Source organism: Boleophthalmus pectinirostris, unplaced genomic scaffold (genome assembly GCF_026225935.1).
Source record: "Boleophthalmus pectinirostris isolate CB_2022bp ecotype Guang Dong unplaced genomic scaffold, ASM2622593v1 HiC_scaffold_6, whole genome shotgun sequence".
NCBI lineage: Eukaryota > Metazoa > Chordata > Actinopteri > Gobiiformes > Gobiidae > Boleophthalmus > Boleophthalmus pectinirostris.
Genome location: NW_026571447.1, coordinates 20,018,105 through 20,041,343, shown reverse-complemented (window position 1 = coordinate 20,041,343; position 23,239 = coordinate 20,018,105). Strand labels below are relative to the sequence as shown.

The 23,239-nt window shown below is 39.5% G+C and overlaps 3 protein-coding genes across 4 annotated transcripts in view; 2 read left to right on the top strand and 1 right to left on the bottom strand.

Annotated features, from left to right (window-relative positions):
* Positions 1–1,753: 1,753 nt before the first annotated feature.
* Positions 1,754–2,426, top strand: LOC110171641 (hepcidin). The gene is made up of 3 exons (XM_020937391.2): positions 1,754–1,987; positions 2,064–2,144; positions 2,250–2,426. Exons 1-3 carry the CDS (start codon positions 1,769–1,771, stop codon positions 2,346–2,348), a joined length of 399 nt encoding a protein of 132 aa, XP_020793050.2. The 5' UTR covers positions 1,754–1,768; the 3' UTR covers positions 2,349–2,426.
* Positions 2,427–4,647: 2,221 nt separating this feature from the next.
* On the top strand, positions 4,648–5,252 carry LOC129407201 (hepcidin-like). Its single transcript, XM_055164126.1, has 3 exons — positions 4,648–4,809; positions 4,890–4,970; positions 5,076–5,252. Exons 1-3 carry the CDS (start codon positions 4,723–4,725, stop codon positions 5,172–5,174), a joined length of 267 nt encoding a protein of 88 aa, XP_055020101.1. The 5' UTR covers positions 4,648–4,722; the 3' UTR covers positions 5,175–5,252.
* Positions 5,253–11,903: 6,651 nt separating this feature from the next.
* rspo2 (R-spondin 2) overlaps positions 11,904–23,239 on the bottom strand; it is a 53,207-nt gene continuing 41,871 nt past the window's right edge. The window contains exon 5 of one of the 2 annotated variants that reach the window (XM_020937575.2): positions 11,904–12,581. In XM_020937575.2, coding sequence (XP_020793234.1) covers positions 12,463–12,581 — 119 coding nt within the window. In that variant the 3' untranslated portion in view covers positions 11,904–12,462. The remainder of the gene's footprint in view (positions 12,582–23,239) is intronic. The other variant, XM_055164105.1, reaches the window with a different exon arrangement.

Genomic DNA, 23,239 nt, shown 5'->3' with positions numbered 1-23,239 from the left:
TTTGTTTTGTTTAGTTGTTTAATCAATTTAAATTGAAACAGTGTTCAATTTCTAGATCAGAAATGATATAAAAATGTTTGGGGCCAGGCCTGTGTGGGCTCTGGACTCTGTTGGGCTGTTGGGCTCTGTTGTCCTCTTCCTCACTGCTCTTCAGCTATATCTACAATGAATAATTCTACTCTGTTGTTCTCTGCTAGCCTTCCTCACAAGCAGCATTTGACTGGCTTAATTTCTCACTTAACCAAGGTTTGAACAAATTGTTGTAAACAGAAAAATATTCTGTGTCATAGTCCACAATTTCTGTTCAAAGAAAAAGGTTCTTTGATAAAGAAGGTTTTTGATGACTTCTCAAATACAGAATGATATGTTTCTATAATTTTTATATGGAGGCATATCAGTCTGGTCCACACACCCTCCATCACATCTCAAGCCTGACCATGTGATTGAGCAAACACATTTATTTTTTCAGTGATGCATATGAGGGAAGGAGCTGAGAGGTCGCCCATCATTTACAAACAAAATCACATGTCTCACCTCAGATGAACAGAGTTTAATACTTCGTTCATTTATTTTGCAGATATCAGCATTGCTTTTCAGTTTCTTGTAATATTTTCTTTCCTATATTTTTTCTTCATAAGCGGCTATATTTATTTTTTACAGGTGGACCATGCATGTCCCTGACTGGCTAATCCACCTGTCAATCAGGCCCATCTGCAACATTGTTTGTTCTGAAGACTACCATTCACTCACACATATTAGCAAGATAGGTGAAGTGTCTTTCCTAAGAATACAATGACAGGACTTGGTTCGTGTGTGAATTGAACCTTCCCCATGTGAGTCTAACCACTGAGCCTTGTAGAAACTACTTTATACAAGACATTAAGTTATCAGAAAAATGAAGAATCATAATGAACTATTTCATATGTTTATTTGAATATAAAAACAAAAAAGCACAATCAGAGCCAAGCCATTGTCACACATTTTAAATCCTCATTGACTATGTGTGTGTTCACAATCTGCAGCGGAGTTTACACTTAAGGCCTCTCTTCGCTCTGCTCCTGTAGGACGGACTCTGCACACAAAACATGCATTAGCAACAATAATATTTAAATGATCATATTGTACAAATGTAAGCAAATATACTGTCACAGAGAATATGAACTACAGAGACACTGACCGTCATGGCGTCCACTGACACTTCTTCTACTTTCAGCTCAACTGGAATGTCCACATCCTCGGGCCCCTCCATCTCTTCCATCTAAGATCATACAGTGTGTTCAGTGAGAGTGGCCCCAATAACCTCTGGACAGTGACACAAAGCTCCTGACTCTTACCTGAGCGTCTGCTTGGGCAGAGCTCTCCTGGATCCAGACAAATGCAAACAGCAGAGCCACAGCAGCAGCCACTCTCACAGTCTTCATGTTGGGTCTGTTGGAGCTCTCACACACTGGACTTGTGGATTTGGTTGGAGACTGGTCCCAGTTCTTGAGTGTGATGGAGAACTGTGTGAAGTCTGCTGTATTTATACTGACACTGGGAGACTGTTGCATCATCAGGGAAAGCACACTTCACCTATGAACAGTGAGCTGCTGCAACTCTTCCCATAAATATGATCAAAACAGTAACTGGTAAACTCCTGTTCTTTGGATACAGAACATAATATATAAAAACATATTCCACAATTGCTACAATTTTGAAAAACCTTGAAAACATTGATTTATGGGAAAGATTCAGCCGCTGATCCTTCAGTTGTAGTGTGCTTTCCCTGATGATGCAACAGTCTCCCAGTGTCAGTATAAATACAGCAGACTTCACACAGTTCTCCATCACACTCAAGAACTGGGACCAGTCTCCAATCAAATCCACAAGTCCAGTGTGTGAGAGCTCCAACAGACCCAACATGAAGACTGTGAGAGTGGCTGCTGCTGTGGCTCTGCTGTTTGCATTTGTCTGGATCCAGGAGAGCTCTGCACAAGCAGACGCTCAGGTAAGAGTCAGGAGCTTTGTGTCACTGTCCAGAGGTTATTGGGGCCACTCTCACTGAACACACTGTATGATCTTAGATGGAAGAGATGGAGGGGCCTGAGGACGTGGACATTCCAGTTGAGCTGAAAGTAGAAGAAGTGTCAGTGGACGCCATGACGGTCAGTGTCTCTGTAGTTCATATTCTCTGTGACAGTATATTTGCTTACATTTGTACAATATGACCATTTATGTTTAATTGTTGCTAATGCATGTTTTGTGTGCAGAGTCCGTACTACAGGAGCAGAGAGAAGAGAGGCATTAAGTGTAAATTCTGCTGTGGCTGCTGCACTCCTGGAGTCTGTGGACTCTGTTGCAGATTCTGAACACATATCCATCACCTAACAAAGACCTTTCTGTAATGATTTGGATTTTTGAAAATAAATATTTCCACAATTCCAAAAGCAAGCTTGTAATTGAATTATTTGGTTCATTTATTCACAGAAATGTGTTTGGTTCATTGTTGATTTTTGTTTAGATTTTTTGCAATACATTTATTGAAACATTCAATAGTCACAGTCACTGAAAAATAATGATGCATTTATTTTCAGATCTTATTAGAGTTCTGATCAACATGTGAGGAGGCAGTCAATTTTAATAGGTCCAAGCTATCATTTTTCATAAAATTTTTCATATTTATTTATAAGTTTTATATACATGTGCACATGTGTTCACACAGTGTATTTGCTGGACTGGTTGGTTCCCTCACACTTTACCAGATGTCTCTTCCTATTCTCTCCTCTGTTTCACTTTCTCTACTCCACAGCAGCATAATACGGCCAATTTTTTAGTTTTTATGTTTGTTTTGTTTAGTTGTTTAATCAATTTAAATTGAAACAGTGTTCAATTTCTAGATCAGAAATGATATAAAAATGTTTGGGGCCAGGCCTGTGTGGGCTCTGGACTCTGTTGGGCTGTTGGGCTCTGTTGTCCTCTTCCTCACTGCTCTTCAGCTATATCTACAATGAATAATTCTACTCTGTTGTTCTCTGCTAGCCTTCCTCACAAGCAGCATTTGACTGGCTTAATTTCTCACTTAACCAAGGTTTGAACAAATTGTTGTAAACAGAAAATATTCTGTGTCATAGTCCACAATTTCTGTTCAAAGAAAAAGGTTCTTTGATAAAGAGGGTTTTTGATGACTTCTCAAATACAGAATGATATGTTTCTATAATTTTTATATGGAGGCATATCAGTCTGGTCCACACACCCTCCATCACATCTCAAGCCTGACCATGTGATTGAGCAAACACATTTATTTTTTCAGTGATGCATATGAGGGAAGGAGCTGAGAGGTCGCCCATCATTTACAAACAAAATCACATGTCTCACCTCAGATGAACAGAGTTTAATGCTTCGTTCATTTATTTTGCAGATATCAGCATTGCTTTTCAGTTTCTTGTAATATTTTCTTTCCTATATTTTTTCTTCATAAGCGGCTATATTTATTTTTTACAGGTGGACCATGCATGTCCCTGACTGGCTAATCCACCTGTCAATCAGGCCCATCTGCAACATTGTTTGTTCTGAAGACTACCATTCACTCACACATATTAGCAAGATGGGTGAAGTGTCTTTCCTAAGAATACAATGACAGGACTTGGTTCGTGTGTGAATTGAACCTTCCCCATGTGAGTCTAACCACTGAGCCTTGTAGAAACTACTTTATACAAGACATTAAGTTATCAGAAAAATGAAGAATCATAATGAACTATTTCATATGTTTATTTGAATATAAAAACAAAAAAGCACAATCAGAGCCAAGCCATTGTCACACATTTTAAATCCTCATTGACTATGTGTGTGTTCACAATCTGCAGCGGAGTTTACACTTAAGGCCTCTCTTCGCTCTGCTCCTGTAGGACGGACTCTGCACACAAAACATGCATTAGCAACAATAATATTTAAATGATCATATTGTACAAATGTAAGCAAATATACTGTCACAGAGAATATGAACTACAGAGACACTGACCGTCATGGCGTCCACTGACACTTCTTCTGCTTTCAGCTCAACTGGAATGTCCACATCCTCGGGCCCCTCCATCTCTTCCATCTAAGATCATACAGTGTGTTCAGTGAGAGTGGCTCCAATAACCTCTGGACAGTGACACAAAGCTCCTGACTCTTACCTGAGCGTCTGCTTGGGCAGAGCTCTCCTGGATCCAGACAAATGCAAACAGCAGAGCCACAGCAGCAGCCACTCTCACAGTCTTCATGTTGGGTCTGTTGGAGCTCTCACACACTGGACTTGTGGATTTGGTTGGAGACTGGTCCCAGTTCTTGAGTGTGATGGAGAACTGTGTGAAGTCTGCTGTATTTATACTGACACTGGGGAGACTGTTGCATCATCAGGGAAAGCACACTTCACCTATGAACAGTGAGCTGCTGCAACTCTTCCCATAAATATGATCAAAACAGTAACTGGTAAACTCCTGTTCTTTGGATACAGAACATAATATATAAAAACATATTCCACAATTGCTACAATTTTGAAAAACCTTGAAAACATTGATTTATGGGAAAGATTCAGCCGCTGATCCTTCAGTTGTAGTGTGCTTTCCCTGATGATGCAACAGTCTCCCACTGTCACTATAAATACAGCAGACTTCACACAGTTCTCCATCACACTCAAGAACTGGGACCAGTCTCCAATCCAAATCCACAAGTCCAGTGTGTGAGAGCTCCAACAGACCCAACATGAAGACTGTGAGAGTGGCTGCTGCTGTGGCTCTGCTGTTTGCATTTGTCTGGATCCAGGAGAGCTCTGCACAAGCAGACGCTCAGGTAAGAGTCAGGAGCTTTGTGTCACTGTCCAGAGGTTATTGGGGCCACTCTCACTGAACACACTGACTGTATGATCTTAGATGGAAGAGATGGAGGGGCCCGAGGACGTGGACATTCCAGTTGAGCTGAAAGTAGAAGAAGTGTCAGTGGACGCCATGACGGTCAGTGTCTCTGTAGTTCATATTCTCTGTGACAGTATATTTGCTTACATTTGCACAATATGACCATTTATGTTTAATTGTTGCTAATGCATGTTTTGTGTGCAGAGTCCGTACTACAGGAGCAGAGAGAAGAGAGGCATTAAGTGTAAATTCTGCTGTGGCTGCTGCACTCCTGGAGTCTGTGGACTCTGTTGCAGATTCTGAACACATATCCATCACCTAACAAAGACCTTTCTGTAATGATTTGGATTTTTGAAAATAAATGTTTCCACAATTCCAAAAGCAAGCTTGTAATTGAATTATTTGGTTCATTTATTCACAGAAATGTGTTTGGTTCATTGTTGATTTTTGTTTAGATTTTTTGCAATACATTTATTGAAACATTCAATAGTCACAGTCACTGAAAAATAATGATGCATTTATTTTCAGATCTTATTAGAGTTCTGATCAACATATGAGGAGGCAGTCAATTTTAATAGGTCCAAGCTATCATTTTTCATAAAATTGTTCATATTTATTTATAAGTTTTATATACATGTGCACATGTGTTCACACAGTGTATTTGCTGGACTGGTTGGTTCCCTCACACTTTACCAGATGTCTCTTCCTATTCTCTCCTCTGTTTCACTTTCTCTACTCCACAGCAGCATAATACAGCCAATTTTTTAGTTTTTTTGTTTGTTTTGTTTAGTTGTTTAATCAATTTAATTTGAAACAGTGTTCAATTTCTAGATCAGAAATGATATAAAAATGTTTGGGGCCAGGCCTGTGTGGGCTCTGGACTCTGTTGGGCTGTTGGGCTCTGTTGTCCTCTTCCTCACTGCTCTTCAGCTATATCTACAATGAATAATTCTACTCTGTTGTTCTCTGCTAGCCTTCCTCACAAGCAGCATTTGACTGGCTTAATTTCTCACTTAACCAAGGTTTGAACAAATTGTTGTAAACAGAAAATATTCTGTGTCATAGTCCACAATTTCTGTTCAAAGAAAAAGGTTCTTTGATAAAGAAGGTTTTTGATGACTTCTCAAATACAGAATGATATGTTTCTATAATTTTTATATGGAGGCATATCAGTCTGGTCCACACACCCTCCATCACATCTCAAGCCTGACCATGTGATTGAGCAAACACATTTATTTTTTCAGTGATGCATATGAGGGAAGGAGCTGAGAGGTCGCCCATCATTTACAAACAAAATCACATGTCTCACCTCAGATGAACAGAGTTTAACGCTTCGTTCATTTATTTTGCAGATATCAGCATTGCTTTTCAGTTTCTTGTAATATTTTCTTTCCTATGTTTTTTCTTCATAAGTGGCTATATTTATTTTTTACAGGTGGACCATGCATGTCCCTGACTGGCTAATCCACCTGTCAATCAGGCCCTTCAGGGAAAGCACACTACAACTGAAGGGTCAGCGGCTGAATCTTTCCCATAAATCAGTGTTTTACAAAGTTTTTCAAAATTGAATTTCTCATCATCCATCTTTTTTTTTGTTTCCTTCTTTGTTTTTGAAGCTCTCAAATATAATGCCTTTATGATTCTGTGTCAGTGTCTCTGTAGTTCATATTCTCTGTGACAGTATATTTACTTACATTTGTACTATATGACTATTTTCTTATTGTTTTTGCAAATGCATGTTTTGTGTACAGAGTCAGTATTACAGGAGCAAAGAGAAGAGAGCCATTAAGTGTAAATTCTGCTGTGGCTGCTGCACTCGTCTGTGGAGTCTGCTGCAGATTCTGAAGAATCATTTTTCACCTAGTTATTCATTAAATATTTTCTAAAATGCTTTTTGCTGTGAGTTAGCATTCTTATCACCTTCTCATCATTATTATACTTTTATAGTGTTCATTGTCTACAAAATATAATATTAAATTGGTGACAACACACAGAATGAGGCAGTTGTCCAGTGATTGAAAAGTTGAGACCTGATGGGGTTATCTCACATACCGAGAGGGGGCTTAAGTTTGGACATAATGTACTTGCCAATTGTTTTTGAAAAAAATAAAGAAGGAAAAAGGAAGTTATTAGCCATATATGGGCCCCCAACAAACTTCCTGAGAAACAGTGGTGGTGGCCTGCTCTAATCCACCTCTACACCTCCCGCTGCTTGGGTTGGTGAGGTATGGCATATTGCCATGGTAGCAAGCTTTAACTGTTATGTTATTCAGCTGCATCACACCTCACATGCTCTATAAGGGCCACAGGGGTCACATAAACAGTCTGTTGTTAGTGCCAGGCCTAAACCATTAGGAAACACCCCCACTCTGATCAAATCTGCAAAGAAACTTATAAGTTCAATATGTGGTATTAGAACAATAGCAGTGCTGTGCTTTTATTCCTGTCATTAAATTGTAGTTATAATTTCATTCGGCTCATAGTAGCATGTAAAGCCTGTATAAGTTTGCACAGGGCAGCAGTGTGGTGCCTCACAGTGTGTAACAGTGCTGAGCCAGTGCCAGGCCTCGCGCCCAGACGGATGCCCTGCACGCCCCCATCCCACAGAGCTACTGCCAAACCACACAAGGAGATAGTAAATGAGAGCGCTGCTTCCTCCCCCGGCCAGCACACACGCACCATGTGGTTTGTTTTATCTGACTCACACGAGGAACAATGGCAGCGCGTAGCAGAGCCAGCAATTAGAGGCCTGTTCATCTGTATAAATGGCACTGCAGCAGCTCAATAAACGTAAAAACATATAGTCTCTGTTAGGACTGGAGTACTGGAGTACATGGGTGGTACTGTGTTCTTGTTTTCATTTGTTGAGGTTTTAGCAGTTAGTCAAAAAACTTACAAATAATATTTTTTTTCTTTTAATGATTAAAAGGTTCAAATTAGTGCTTCAAGTTTGCTGAACATCCTCATAAATCCACCCTGTTGAAAGTTTACACAACGCCAGTGAAGAGAGCCTACATTTAGCCTCTAGTACACTGAAAATAAAAGCAGTTTGTGTCAAGCTAAAAACAATGACGGCAAAGTCAAAAGTTGTGACCAGTTCCCTCAGGTGGCTGGGCATCCTTACACTCACTGATGCCACTGCCACAAGCTTCTAGTGACTGGTCTCTGACTCAAAACAAAACAAAAAACAGGCACACACACACACACACACACACACACACACACATATATATATATATATATATATATATATATATATATATATATATATATATATATATATATATACATACATACATACATACATACATACATACATACATACATAAATATATTTGTCACCAATTTCCCCAGCTAGTGTGAACCGAAGCTGTAGCATAGGTCACACCCCAGAGCGAAAAGCTCTGAGTGATTCACACATCCAGACACAAGACAAACTCTGAAGTCAAGACCTAAAGACATTTCCACTACTCACATGTGTGAGGGGGAGGATGAGCTAAGATGAATCCACATCTCATCTCTGCTTTTGCCCTGCAATCTTCATGATCTTTATTAGGGCAATAAGAGATTTGATATTTCTTCCACAGACCTCCAAGTAGTGTCAAAGGTGGCTTTGGATGCATGGCAAAGCGTAATCCTGATCTGAATGAGTGGGAGGAAGACAAACATTCCTTACCCCCTGCAGGACTCATGCCCAGTAAAAATCTGCTTACCCACAATGCACCTCTCGGCTTAAGTGAACAGCCCCCTGGAGCCTGTAGTGGCACAGAGAAATATCCCTCTTGTAGAAGCCACACGTGTCAGCTTCAGTTCAGTTACAGGCCTACTGGGCCCTAACTGGGTACATTATATCCACTTCTATTGCTCTTAATGTACTTTAATAAGACCTGTTTTCTATTAATTCTCCCTTGAAACCGGTAGTAACACGGCTACTAGGCACATATAAAACTGAATGAATGGAGTGGGGCTGCCAGCAGTCTGAAGGGGGAGAGCAGAAATCCTTGTGGATTTGTCCTCACCAGCTGGCTCCTGAGTCCAATATAATGGCTGTGCCCATGGCTCTCGTAGCAGGAAAGGAAATATTTGGGCAGCCTGTAAGCATTAATATGTTTAAGGAGTGCAGTTTGATTCAGGAGAGGTCATAAAGCACATGCATGTCACATCCTGAAAAGTACGACAGAGCTGCTATGCTCTGCACCTCAACTGAACGAGGACAATGACTTTGTGTGGACTCCAAATGTGAAATAGGCATGCTGAATATGACTCCTATCTGCTTATGGCACCCATAGGGTGAGCTGCAGGTTGGTCTGCTCCATGTTATGTGTGGTGATAAAACCTCCCGCACCTGCTTCTAACCCCTCAAACTGAGGCTCGTAAATATTGTCCATTTGTCATTCAGGAAAAAGTCATTCAAGCAGTGCACACTGGGACATACTGTGCCAGTCCACCACAAGGAATGGGATGAAGGCCCTCAATATTCTGAATCAAACCATTGCCATGGGCAATTTGTTTTTATTAAAAGCCTATTTATTTTGGTAAATTGCTTGTTTCCTATAGCAACTTCACTTGAAGTCAAAATGTGCATGGGGGCAGCCAAATTAAGGCATCAAAGTGCCTTAATTTAGCTGATTTGTTCAAAGTGTGATCATCCATATCTGACCAGTATGTTCTTGTTGCTGTTGTGGACTGTGCCAAACCCTATGGCTAAACCATGGTTTCCATATATCCTTCAAAAGAAATGGCAAGTGAAGCCTCATTATAGGTTTAATATGATACGATTTTTATACACTGCAGATCATAACACATTTTATAATCTTGGACATGGTTATTTATCCCACCAAAGTCATAGCTTCCATTTGCACTGGAGCAAATGTGTCACAGCACCCCGACCCTATAAAGGTCTCACTGACACTATACAGTGCACTCAAAACAGGCTGCTTTAAGACTCCTATCACCAATCTATACAGTACGGCTCAGAGCCCAGTGGGTCATTTCCTGTTTGTGGTTTCACTTGTTTTGCCTTTGAAGCAGGTTTTAATAATAGGACTCACTTGGGCCTAATGAAAATGCTGGCTGTTAGATTAAAAGGGAGATTTCGTCTGAGCCACCTAACCACACGCAGCACAAACAGTGCAGCGCACATAAGGCGTTTACAGAAGTGGTTTAGCTGATCCCTGTGATGTGTGAGTGAATGCTAACCCTCTTGACAACACAGACACTTCTCCAGCAAAACCAGTGGTCAGGAGGCAAAGGTATGTTGGGTAAAATAGCAGCGGTTCTGTGTCTTTCCTTTTATTTTTCCGTTGCAGACAGCACAATGTGGGTCTTTAAAGGTGGTCCCGGACTTAATGAATCCACTTCAGTGCCATTGCTCTTTAGGTCTAATCCCTGTCGAGTCTGGAGCATTGATAGTCTGGCCCACTGTGGATGACATCTGTGATTCGTTCATTAACTCGTAACCAGCAGCAGATGCCTTTAAAAACTTAGGACCAAGTGCATCTACAGTATGCCTGCTTTTATTGGCCATCCAGTCTTAATTTATTCTCAATAGACCAAGTTGGAGGCCAGAAATGGTACTAACAGAGTACCAGCATGTTACATAAGTATTATGTTACAAAAATATAAAGTGTAAGGTACACTTTATTGTTCCTATAGAAAAATATATCCTCTGCATTTGACCCATCCTTGAATGTGACTGGGGCAACCGGTCCAGAGCAGTGGGCACCACACCTGAGGACCTGTCTCCAGATGCTGTGCAAGGCTTGGTCAGGACTACCTTGGCTGGAAGATATTACCAATCCTGCACGTTTCTGGGGTGATGGGGTAAACTGGGGAGCCTGGGGAAAACCACACGGTCCACACAGCCATTGTGCTTTATTCATTCATCTGGTGGTAGTTCTTGGCCACAGCTGCCCAGCGACACATCTTCCACTAAGGTTTCAGTTGCCAAACACAAAAGCAAGATGGGTCCATTTTCTTGCCCAGTGACTCAGTGCAACTAGGCCACAATGACTGGTTGCTTTGGTGCCATTCACGAAGCTGACGACATCATTGAGGATTAAACCCCCTTTTTGAGCTGCCGTCACACACTCTGTTAAAACCCAATAGACCGTGTCCAATCCTTTGGTTGGAGCAAGGACTGTGTCATACTGTGCGATGGATTTAACAAATGTTGAGAAATCACCATTATACACTGCCTGAGGGACACAAATACTTCATATACCACTTGAGAAATTATTGTATAATTGAAATGTAGCTCAATTGCATTAATAAGGCTTATTGGGACTGTTTTTACCTCCTTGAAATGCTTGAATTGCAGTACTTGTCAACTAAAGGCCATTCCTCACATGAAAACCAAATCTGAGTGTAAAAGGCAAGAAGAATAAAAAGGCTCTCTTATACAGTCACAATGTTTTTTAATAAAACACATGTACACATATGCAGTCCTATGACCATACATTTACTCAATCCTAATTTTTAAACCTAGAACATGAATAAGTCTGTCTTATTATTTTTAACTCTTCAACACATTGAAATCAGTAGATGAGGTCAAATAAATCACTCACTGTGACATCAGACTTGTTAAAGATATGCACTGGTATAAGGAAGTCAACGAATATTTCAGCATATAAGAGTAACAGCATGAGGCAAAACTTTCACTGAACAAAAAAAAGTACAAAATAGAATAGAATTAATAAATAAATCAAATATATACCATATAAATGGAATAGTTATGTGGTGGTTATATTTTTTAACATTTTTAATCTGTAGCTTGGTATTACAACCTTTTTTTTTATCTCTAAAACATTTAGAACGGTGAACTGGTCAATACTGAAAATACAGTAATAAGCTTTTATTATTAGATAAACTATGTACAAGTCATGTTTATGCCATGCTAGTCAGACAACTAAATTCTTTTTTATCCACACTATACAGTTAGAGCATAAAGCGGTCAGAACGTAAACAATTTGTGCTGAGAATAAAATACTTCTGCATCTATGCATGGTAATTTTTATTTTAATATTACTCTCTCAAAAATGTACATAACATAAAATAAAAGGCCTCACATGGGAATGGTCTCTGTCTCCACACCATTGTCTACAGGGAAGGTGAGCTTTGACATAAATAAAAAGTCTCTTTAAGTTCAAGATGCCTTTTCAGTCCTTTAGCATCACTCTTGTTTAGCCAAATCTCTGGTTACCCTTTCATCTGCCATCTTGTTCGCCATCCTCCTTGCCCTCATCTCAGCCCACCTTCTCTCCCACAGCCTGCACAGTCTCTGCCTCTCATCACGTTTGGATGGTTAATGACAATGTAAAAAGCCCACAACAAGGTGATGGAATAGGGGGAGGGGCTTGGACGAAGGTCACCTGGTTGGTCACTGCGACTGGACAAAGCAGCATGAAGCACATTTTAGTGATATCCTACATTAGAGATAAATACTGGAGTGACCTAGTGTCCTATAGGCAGTGGGGTGGCCCAGGGCAGGAGGTGGGGCTTGTGGTCAGACAGGATATGGGTGCAGCAGTGGCTAGCAGCTTTGCGTTGGTTCTTCTTTATAGTATTTGGGTAGTCTGTAGTTGTTCACTGCTCACTGACTGGAGCGAACTGCAGCCAAGTGGTCAGTGTGCTGGTTGTGAGCCCGAAACCGCAGTCTCTGCTTCTTCTTCTTCTTCTTTTCCTCTTTGGACGGGTGTTTCCCCGAGCCCCCTGTGGACAGAGAGACATAAGACGGTCAGAACTCATCAAGAGTTGTGGATTACAGTTGTAGTTTGACAGGAAAGGCTTTACTGATGTAAAATAGTGTTTTATTTGTCCAGTTGTAAGCCTTTTACAATAATGACCGTTTCAGAAAGACATTTTTGGCATTTATGTTCTGTAGCAACACTCACAGTTTAAGCTTCACTTTAAACAAATGTCTCCTCACACCAACACTCTTCACTGTCTGTGCAGCGGAAAACGGAGATAACTCTGGGAAGTTGCATAACTTTTTTTCCAACTTGGAAAGGTCCCCAGCCCAAGGTTAATACACCCCAGGTTTGACTAAGACGGGGCAAAGCATGCTGGGAACTGACTTCCTGCTCTCATGGAAGCTTGTGTGGTGGAGGCTGATCTGCAGCCATACTTCTCTATGACAGAGAACTCAGGCTACTGAACCACAAGGCAACAATCTGACTGCCAAGGCCACAAATAAGATAACGAGGTGTGTGTGTGTGTATGAGGTGGAGAGAGTGTGAGGGAATTTAAGGGAAAGAAAGTCTAATGGGGGAAAGTGGAGAAGGCCTTGAATGATGAGATGCTATCTGGATCCTGCTGTAGAGCTCAAAGAACAGACCGTGCTATGGTTCGCTGAGGGGGAACTGCTGCCTCATTCACTGCTATTACTGCACTTGTTCAGGCTGCTACTCTCACGAAAACCCACTAACACTGTGTAAAATCCAACATTATCACTAATTGTGTTCACCATGGTAGTGAGAGCCACAGAAGAATGCCCAATGGTCAGTTTGAAAATTAGCTGAAAAGTCACTATTAAAGGTGATGAGTGAATAATTCCTTTTATCAATCAAAGAATGCTGCATTTACCAGAGTCTGTCAAGTGATGGTATAATATAAAGGGTTTCTTGCACACAGCTTAGGATCTTATCTCAGCTATTCAAAACTTTAAGACTACATTTTTCTGTAGTTGTCCAGAAACATTAACTGAGGTACAGTTGTAATTTTAGAACATTCTACCCATTATGTCCATTGCTATTTTACTATTTTAAGGATGTAATTATCAAAACAGTGTTGCTAGGTACCCACAAACATGCACTTGAGAGCAATCAACTCTCCATGAATTACACTGATGGCTGTAAAAACATGGTGTGGTGGGTGAAGTCCTGCTGGGACATTTCTTGGACACAAGGTTGTGTTTATGAGGGTTAGGTTAAACAGGAGTGTTCCTGGCTTCTCCAGGACTGGGCAGGAGATCAGTAATGCACTTTTTTCTCTCTTTGTCAGAGACCTGCCAACACATGTGAACAGCAGGGAAGACAGTTTTTCAGGAGCCCCAGTGCAAAGGGCAAATAGAGTTTAGCACATCGATTTCAGGTCACAAGCGATACAAATCTTTTCTCTTTGCAAAAAAAAAAAAAAAAAAAAAAAAAAAAAAAATAGACAAAAAAATATCACCAAGACAATGTTTACTTGGACAAACTTCAATGCATTCCTGTATGTAATGTAATCCTAAAACTATTTAGGGGGTAATACATGTATCTATTGTCAACAATAAAGAAGCTTGCACTTAAAAAAAATAAAATAAAAAAATCACTGCATTAGAAAGTTATAAGAAGTTATGAGAAGAGGAGAATCATGTAGGGAAACCCCATATATATGCACACTGTAGTGTCACAGTATAAGTGATGCTTTTTATAAAGCAGAATTACTGTGAATATAAATCCTGGCTGTGTAAGTGTTTTGTCCAGACAGAATCTCCTAATATTTCATAAGCATAAGTTCTTAATGCTGACAGCTAGAGGGCAACCATACTCTACATTCAAGCCCATGTCCCTGTATATGATATGTGGAGATGCTCTGTCCTATCTGCTGAAGAGGTTTCATTTGGTCTTCCCTTGGGGCAACACACGCTCAGCTTTCATCATCTCATACTGTATTTACGAGCAGTGTAATCACTTAGGCTGATTACCGGGGTTCACAGAGGAAACAGTTTAATTTGCCTGGAAAGAAATGATTAAGTCATTGCCATAGCGTTCAAAACCAAGAACAAATTCATAAATTCTTAAGAGAGTACAATTGAGTCTTGGAAAGGCAAAGCTGGTTTCTTTCTGTTTTCTATGTATTGCCGTCCATTGTAGTGCGACACATCTGGCACGGTCAGAAGCCATTCAAAGAACAATCACATTTTATCAGAAAAATCACGAGCTTTCCGTTCTGGCAACAGTAAACCGTAATTTTATAATGTTTGGTTTATGTTCTTTCTTTGATACAATCTGCTCTGCCAGCTTGACAATCAAACAAACAAACAAAAAACCCAGAATTGAAATCAATGTGGAGTTTTGTGGTCAGGTGTTTACTGCTGTCAAACCTGACCTTTGTGGATTCTCATTCATTAGCATGTGCAGAGAATGGAACTCTTCTAGATAATCGCTAGTTCAAAGTTAAGGCGGTTAATTATGGCTGTTTCCATAAAGCCCCTAAAAAACTAGAAAATCGAATAAAACACAGTAAAGGAGTTTTTTGGCTCATTTAAAACAGCATGTAGATATAAACCAGAATATATCTGAGTACAGGTTTCAAATTCCAAATCAAATGAGTTTTACTGCGGGCAGTTGGTGAACAAAATTCACAAACTAGTAATTTGCTTCAGTGATATGCTGCAACATAAAGCAATGGATAATCATAGTAAAATATACAATTGTAAAAACTATGATGAAAAAGGAATACATTAAGTACAAATACAAAAATAAAACAGATTTATACAAGATACTGAATATATACAGTATGATCACTTATCTTCCTGAGATGTCATCGGCATCTTTTCATAACTAAAAAGTATTCGAGGCACTCTACCTGATTTTTACAGTCTTAAAAATGTAAAAACAGAACTATGGTTCACAGTGGTCCAAAGTTTTTCCTCACTTACCTTATGCATTCTGACCATTCTAATAATTCACTTTGATGAGTTCATAGAAAGAAGAGTGGAAGAGAGAAGAGCTGTCAAGGTCAACAACTAGTATCCTAATGTGCACTTCCTGATTATCAAACAATGATACTCTTTATATTTAGATATAGACACATTTTGACCTCAAGAGCTCCTTATATAATATCTATAATGGGGTAAGAAACATTTTGCTCATATACAGAATACAGGGCCGTTAATTATTTGGAATTTTACATATTGGTTGTGATGGCTTTCTTCATTTGTGTCTAAAGTTGTACAAAGTTTAAATCACCAAAAGAGGCTTTACAAATATTGCCCATTCTAATCTATGCAGCAGCCACACTAGCAAGAAAAATCATATTAAAGTCAACAAGCACATTGGAGGACAACTCTCAATACCCCCTCAAAGCCAGCCAGCTTACTCCAGCTTGCTCTTCTCTCTCACTTACACTGCTATCTGTGGCTTGTAGCAATAACACAGCATAGTGAAAGTCCAAGTGAGACTTAAGCACTATTATACATATCATATTATTAGGCTAAAGTAATACCTCCCGTGGGACGTGAATATAACGACTGGTCCGACTGATGCACTGGAAGATAGTCAGCCAGTTGTGTATCCCAGTGGAAAGGAGGCCAAAGCCAAAGCCCTCTTCATCTGTGTCAGAGCTAATATCTTTGTTTTGGAAAAGTGGACCCAGCTCAAGAATATGTACAAGCTTTAAGCAACTGTCTCAGATTGGTTCAAAAGCTGGTTTAGTATTTTGTTAACTCATAGAGAAGTGCAAAGGTATACAATGTGCAATGTACAGATAGAATGATCGCAGAAGGCAATCTAATCTTGTGTTAGTTCAGGGTTAAATGCTCAATCCACAAGGTAACGTCTAAATCAAAACAATGTAACCTGGCATACAGTGAGGATGACAAAACTGAAAAAAATAATGAACACATTTTAAGTGATTGCAGTTATTGATTCAGTACAATGACCTTGGTATGGCATCATTTCAGTATTTTGTTTCAAGAATATTGTACTTGGCAGTATTTGCAAAGCTATAACTCTTTACATAATTGAATATATTTCATTATGCTTCAGTGTGGGACAGTGAATGGGCAGCAGCACATGTGCAGAGTGGTTGGTTAGAACTATAGTAAAATTGGGTTTTGATTCGAGTATTGGGACTCAAAATGTTCTCTCCTTGTCTGGGTGGTACTCTGATTTCTCAAATGGGCCCAAAACATGCATGGTAGGGGTATTCCTCCATACTCCTACTCAAAATTTCCTATAACCTTTCCTATCCAAAGGTATTTGAATGAGAACACTCCTTGTACTAATGCAGAATTCATCAATTTACCCTTGACCTACACTGCTCCCTACATTTTTTATAAATAAAGCATAAAATCACATAATTGGAGCACACTTATTCAACCACACCTCACTAAAATGTTGGCACACAGAGTAAGCCCTGGCAGTGTGCAGAGTATAGTTACAATATAATGACAATAGCCTTGACCTGCTAATAAAGAAGAGCAGTGCAGCTACTATCGGCTGGGGCCAAGTGATTTCATCCACTAACGGCTCCAGCGGCAGCACATGGATTGGAGGCCTAATCTTATCTCCATAGCTTGTGGTTTGTGAAAAATCAATCGCTGACCTCAAGAAGACATTAAGACATACGGTAAAAGGGATTCTATACTCTCCTGTTACGTCCCGAAGCCTATACTTGATGCGGGCGATCAATTAATAATCTTTTTTTGTTTAGGGCCGATTGAGGTTAAGGTGGTAAAATTATGAATAATTTTGGAGAAGATTCGGAGGGATTTTTCAGGGCTAAAGTTGGAGTTTTTGGCGGCACGTTGCATTCATAAACAGGCCAAAACGGAGGCCATTATTTGTGAGGGAAGGAGAGAAGTACTGGCGCCAGAGAGATTTGATTTCAGTGAAAGAAATTGGATTAGCAGCCATTAAGGGCCTCCTCACACATACATTTATAACGCTGTGAAGGGCCGGCCCATGCACTATGAACAGCTAACACACCGGCGGCGTAGGTTACATTTGCCAATACCGTCCAGGATGGCTACTGTTTTCACTTGGTTAGAATTGGGATACAGTGGTATGACCTCAAGAGACCCATCATACGTTAAGACATTGGCCAAAGTTTTAAATGGCAGTTAGGGCATTTTATAAGGGCTGAAAATTACACCAGTGGGATGGAGAAAATTGCCACAGAAGAGCAAGCGTATTCTATACTAGCACTGCAAAAGTAAGTTACATTTTGGTGGTTTCAAGATCATTATTGCATGTCTGTTTACATGGTTTCCCTGTTTTAGTGGGGTCTCTATGGGTCTTTTGACAGAGGTGCGTGCATTTCAAGACAAGATGTCTTGCTTCTAATATGGATATTATTCAATTAATGGATACATATTTCTCGTATGACAGCACTAAAATTCGTATTCGTGCCTGATTTGACAGAAGAGAGATCTGATTCTTAATATGAAAAGCAGGCAGGCGGAGGCGTGCGTTGTTGATGGTTGACCTACTGTACTGTACGATTCAACTTTTCACCCCTCATTTAATCAAAAATATAAGATTTTCTTCTTCCACTTGGAAAAGAGAATTTTGCAAAAACAGACATCAGATGTCGGAAAAACCAAATCAGGCTTTTGACAGTGAGGACAATCATTTACAAGAAGCTCATCTTGCCAACCAGCTGACAAAAGCCTCTGCACAGCGTCACTTAGCCCTAACAAGGTTATCCTGGATTAGACCATTCATTCACTCCTTCATTCTGTCCCTCTCCTTCCCTACTTTCTGCTTACTATCTCAGCATGGTGAGGTGCAAATGATTTGAAACATACACATTCCGATTTAAAAAGCTAATGTAGGGATTCAGTTGGTCATTATTTTCTCATCGGTGACCTCTTAGAGAAGTTGCCCACAGATTACAAAAGCAGGTCAGATTGCTGCTGGCCTTTTTGAAGATCCATTTCCCTGACAGAAAGTAAAAGCGAAAACCCAAGCAGGAGATTAGTGTCTCTAAGCGGAGAGGTCCTAGCAAAACATGCATGACCGAGACGGTGATTAATACAACTGATGGTCCACTCAGACAGCATGTTTTTTCTCTTCTGGAGAAGGCAGGGAACAGTCACAGACTTTAGACAGAGGCTACAAGACTGACCACGCATTTACAGTAATTGTTTATGCAATATATTCAGAATATTCAAGGTAGTTTATGGATTAGTTCAATGACGTAATTCCGTAAAATGTTATAATGAGCGGCAGCAGATGTAATGGTAAAGTTTTTGATGAGTATTCAAATATAGGTCATTAGTTTGAAACAGCAGGATTTAAAGCGCCACTGTGATCCAACTTGAACTTTAGAACTCATCATTCAAACTCCGACTTGGACTTTTGGCAAAACTAAAAATTCCACACAAGTTCTTGCTACTGCACCCTCACTGTGGTTACTGGGATAAATCTTACTTACAATTAATTTACTTGGAATGACTTGAAAATTATTTAGAGCAGAATTGGAATATACTCCCTCATCAACTGAATATCATTCTTCAGAATCTCTGTGAAAAGTCTTCTAATTCCCAAATACCAACCTTCATGGCTGACATAATTAGTTAGATTTTTTAAACAAACTTCTCATACTACACCATACAATATCTATTATCAATCAACATTCAAATTAGAAAGTCCAGCCATGTGTGTACAGTCGAAAAGCTGAGCTCTGTAGTTCCTTTTGCCAAAGTAATTCCTGATTCCAGATGGAAAAAGCCATCAATCACACCTTTATTTTACCACCACTGTTTTAATATTGGAAAGCTGAGAGTCATTTCTTCCTACTAGGACTTGAAAATCAGCTCATGAAGCTACTACTGCCTGGTCCTGAGTCAAATTTGTAATTGGAAAGTTGTGACAGGATTTCTCTGGATTACATGCTGCACTTTGATGCTGGCATGTCAACGTGATACTGTAATCCTGAAAATACACAGCCGCAGAGCTCTACATTAAGTGATTGTCTTTCAGCCGAAACAAGTGCTCTCCCTGCTCCTCTTAAACATGTCATTGATGACAAATGAGAAATGTGAACCCTGCATCAAAAATGACGTGGGGTTAATGTCAGAGTCAACCTGTATTACTGGCATCTGTAGCTATACTTTTGTACTCCAGCTTGTGTACATTTGACAAAGGAAAACTTAGCTTACTGTATTGTACTTAAAAGTTCAACGTGTAACTTTCTGGTGGAGGGTTCGCCACCTTTAAGGAAATGTTATTACTTTGGCTAGAATTTCACATTATGGCAATAAACTTATCTACATCCATATAGACAAGCCCACACTGCTTCGAAGTCAAGTTAAATCTCAGATCTGTGGAGAGGTGAGCTCACTCACTGTAGGAATGCATGTTTTTTGTTTTATTTTGTTTTTGAGCAGTAAAACCTCTGTAATAAATAAATGCAACATAGATGAGTTTAACGCCATACTGTGAAACCTTTCAGAAAAGCAAAAAAATCTCCATGGAAACAAGTTTGTGACGAACCCCCTACCTGAAAATTTACAGTGCACATTTAACACAAGGTTACAACAGTAAAGATGCTATTTAGAGACAGCTACAGTGTTGGAACTAAATCGAACTAAAAGTAGGGGTACTAGTATTAGTAGTACAAACTAATATAAACTTTATTACAAATTACCATTTACTAATAAGTTAATTGTAGTAGTATAAATGGAAGTAGTAAAACCAGTGACAGTAATAATAGTAGAATTAACAGTAGTAGTAGTGGTAGTAGTAGTAGTAGTAGTAACCTGTACTAGTGGCAGCAGTTGTAGTTATATTATTCATAACATATAGTATATTATAATAACATTATAATTATAATCTTACGAACAAAACCAAAACATTTTTAAACATTTTCTCAAGTGATTTCAAGTAATCATACTAAGGCCATTTCTTCCACCTCTGATAGCCACAGCACTGCACATACTTTCTGCTACACTAGGATGTTAATGGGCCGCACACACAACCAGATGGCTTCTTAGTAAGGCATTAAGCTTTAGTGCTGTGCAAGGCAAGATTTATATGAAAATAAATTAACAAAATAATATTTTAGCAGAAAAAAGGTACCATGTTGCATGCAATCATTTCGAATGGGGCTCAGAAAGTAGTAAAAAACGACAGTTAGCAACTTGCCGTTATGGTTTCTGGTCATTGTGGTGGGGCGGTTCAGCCATTATTCCTAACTGTCTGGAGGGGGTACCAGGCGCTGTGAAGGAGAACTGAGGTCTGAGGAGTTAAACTGTATGACGTGAACTTCATTCTGGGCATTGACATCCTGCCAGCTTTTACAGTTCCCCACTTCCACTCTGGGCTGCCAAAAATACTTCAAAAAACACTGGAGCTTTTAGACTTTTATTTACTGCACAGTGTTGCCCTCTAGAGGAATCAGATGCAATATTTGTCATAGTTCAAATGCACCTTGAAGTGCTGTTGTGAAAAAAAAATAAAATCTTTTCATCCTATTCACTTTTTGCCCTCAACAGTAATACAGTCTATAAATATTGGTGCTCTTTTATTTATAGATACAATTAATAATAAAACATGCTGTTTATCTTCTAGCATTAGCTTTGGAACTGGTACAAACAGTATTTTGGAACTGCATATGGATTCAAAACACTACATTATATTCTGTATGCCTGTTCAATATGTTTAATATATTAGTTTTCTCTGACTTCATGAAATTTACAGCCTGAAGCATAACAAATCTATAGTGAGAAATACAGCAGCACCTTCCCCCTAAATTGTCGTGACTTTCCAAATCAGATGATGTTGTGGGTATAACGTCAACAGCCCAGGCTGAGAACATAATTCAGTTTTTAGTGTTCACTCAAGAACCACATATTCGTCTCTGCCGTACACTATCTCCCCACTGACTCATCCACACATCTGGGCCTAAGTATATGAAAGCCCTCTTGCCTCACGGCTACTTGGATGAACAAGCCATAATTAGCTTTAGATGGCTTTAATGAATGGCTTAATTTTGTGTTTCGATTCTGATGAGAAAAAAAAAATGACCTCAGCACTTCCCAAAGCAAGGCACACGTCCTCTTATTCACTGTTTGTGTTTGCGTTTGTTCTGAGCTGAGATGGGCGGCAGCAGCATAAAAATGTGGTCAACATGTGGGGCAAAATATACAGTAGCGGATTCATCACAAGGAAGTAAGTACAGATGTGTGCTCTGTTTGGGAAATAGAAAGTACAAAAGCACCCCACTTTGATTTGCATCGTTTCCACTTCCTGATAGGATCTCTATAAAGGCTTTGATCCATATTATAGTTCCCATATGCAGTCCCATAAAACCAGGAAGTGTCCCAGAGAATCATGATTGCCATTCATCTTATTTTCAGTTAAGTGTATAACATAAAGATGATGAAATTAATCTGTTTGTGTTTAGTTTCATGATAACAAGATTATATAAACACAGACCAAGGTGAAAATTATATTATCTATCATCTCATGAGATTTTTTTTGGATGAATCTTCAGTTCAGTTAGGTCCACAGTATCTTACAGCAGTGCTGCAGTGTTAAGTTAAATGGCTAACTTTTGATCAAATTTGAAGTAATCACAACACAAACTCACCACTGGAACAGGCCTGTCATGATAATTACTATATCAACGTATCGTTCAACACATTAATGGCTGGAAGAATATATTTTGGGACTTTATGGCATATACAATTTCTTGATATTTTAGTTTTAATACAGCAACATTTGAGTAGTACAAGGTTAAATAAGACACTCTAATGGCTTATTATTGGTTCATTCTGTTATTTATCTGTTGTAATTCAACAAATGTCTATTTATCTTGCTTTATTGTAATTGTATCAGTGGCATAAAGTAGTTTCAGTATTATCACAGTATGTCTCTGCAGTACTAGTATATCATGCTTCAAAATTTGTTATAGTGACAAGCCTACATATGAAAATAATAAAAGGTGAAACACAAACAGTCCTAATAAGCATGATACCTGGCATAGGGTAGAATGTTTCAAAGTTCTTCAACACAGTCAAAAATGCGTTTAGTGTTTAAAATCATCTTCAAAATATCTGACATAAGACTCTTCAGAAGCACATTGTGTCCCTTAATCGTGCCTCTATTAAACAGATATTTGAACGGGAATTATCAGATTCCTGAGGGATTGGATGAGACGGGGGTCAGCACCCAGTCTCATCAGCCCTCCTGTCCTGGGAGGTTTACCTGGCTCATAAGCCTCCACTGCCTCTAGCTCTTCTACATCAATCCCCTATGGGGAGGAATAAAATGGTTGTTAACACAGCCACGAGGGGCACGCAATAAGTTGGATTGGCCTGAGTAGGGGGCTTTTTGCATTCCTATGGCGTAAAGGGGTAAAAATAGGTGAGGTTATACAAACATTTTGACAGTCAAGTAAACTACAAGTGTACACATAAGAGCAAATAGCACAAGGCTTCAGTTCAATACTTTGGCATGTGAGTGTTCACACAGCAGCATAAACTTGTCCAGTAATTACGTTATGGCTTAATGAGACACAAGGTGACCGTGTGAAATCCACAAAGTTGTACTGCACACACAAGCTGCATGCCAATTGGAGAACACATTCACGTAGCCCACAACCTCCATGTCTCTGTGGGTCCAAATAGGAATATGGCCGGATATGGGAGGAAATTG

Bases quoted from the DNA above. Each gene is read 5' to 3' on its own strand.
- LOC129407201 (XM_055164126.1), top strand. From the start codon at position 4,723: ATGAAGACTGTGAGAGTGGCTGCTGCTGTGGCTCTGCTGTTTGCATTT. The intron at 4,810-4,889 runs GTAAGAGTCAGG...GTATGATCTTAG, and splicing joins CTGCACAAGCAGACGCTCAG to ATGGAAGAGATGGAGGGGCC. The intron at 4,971-5,075 runs GTCAGTGTCTCT...TTTTGTGTGCAG, and splicing joins TGTCAGTGGACGCCATGACG to AGTCCGTACTACAGGAGCAG.
- LOC110171641 (XM_020937391.2), top strand. From the start codon at position 1,769: ATGATGCAACAGTCTCCCAGTGTCAGTATAAATACAGCAGACTTCACA. The intron at 1,988-2,063 runs GTAAGAGTCAGG...GTATGATCTTAG, and splicing joins CTGCACAAGCAGACGCTCAG to ATGGAAGAGATGGAGGGGCC. The intron at 2,145-2,249 runs GTCAGTGTCTCT...TTTTGTGTGCAG, and splicing joins TGTCAGTGGACGCCATGACG to AGTCCGTACTACAGGAGCAG.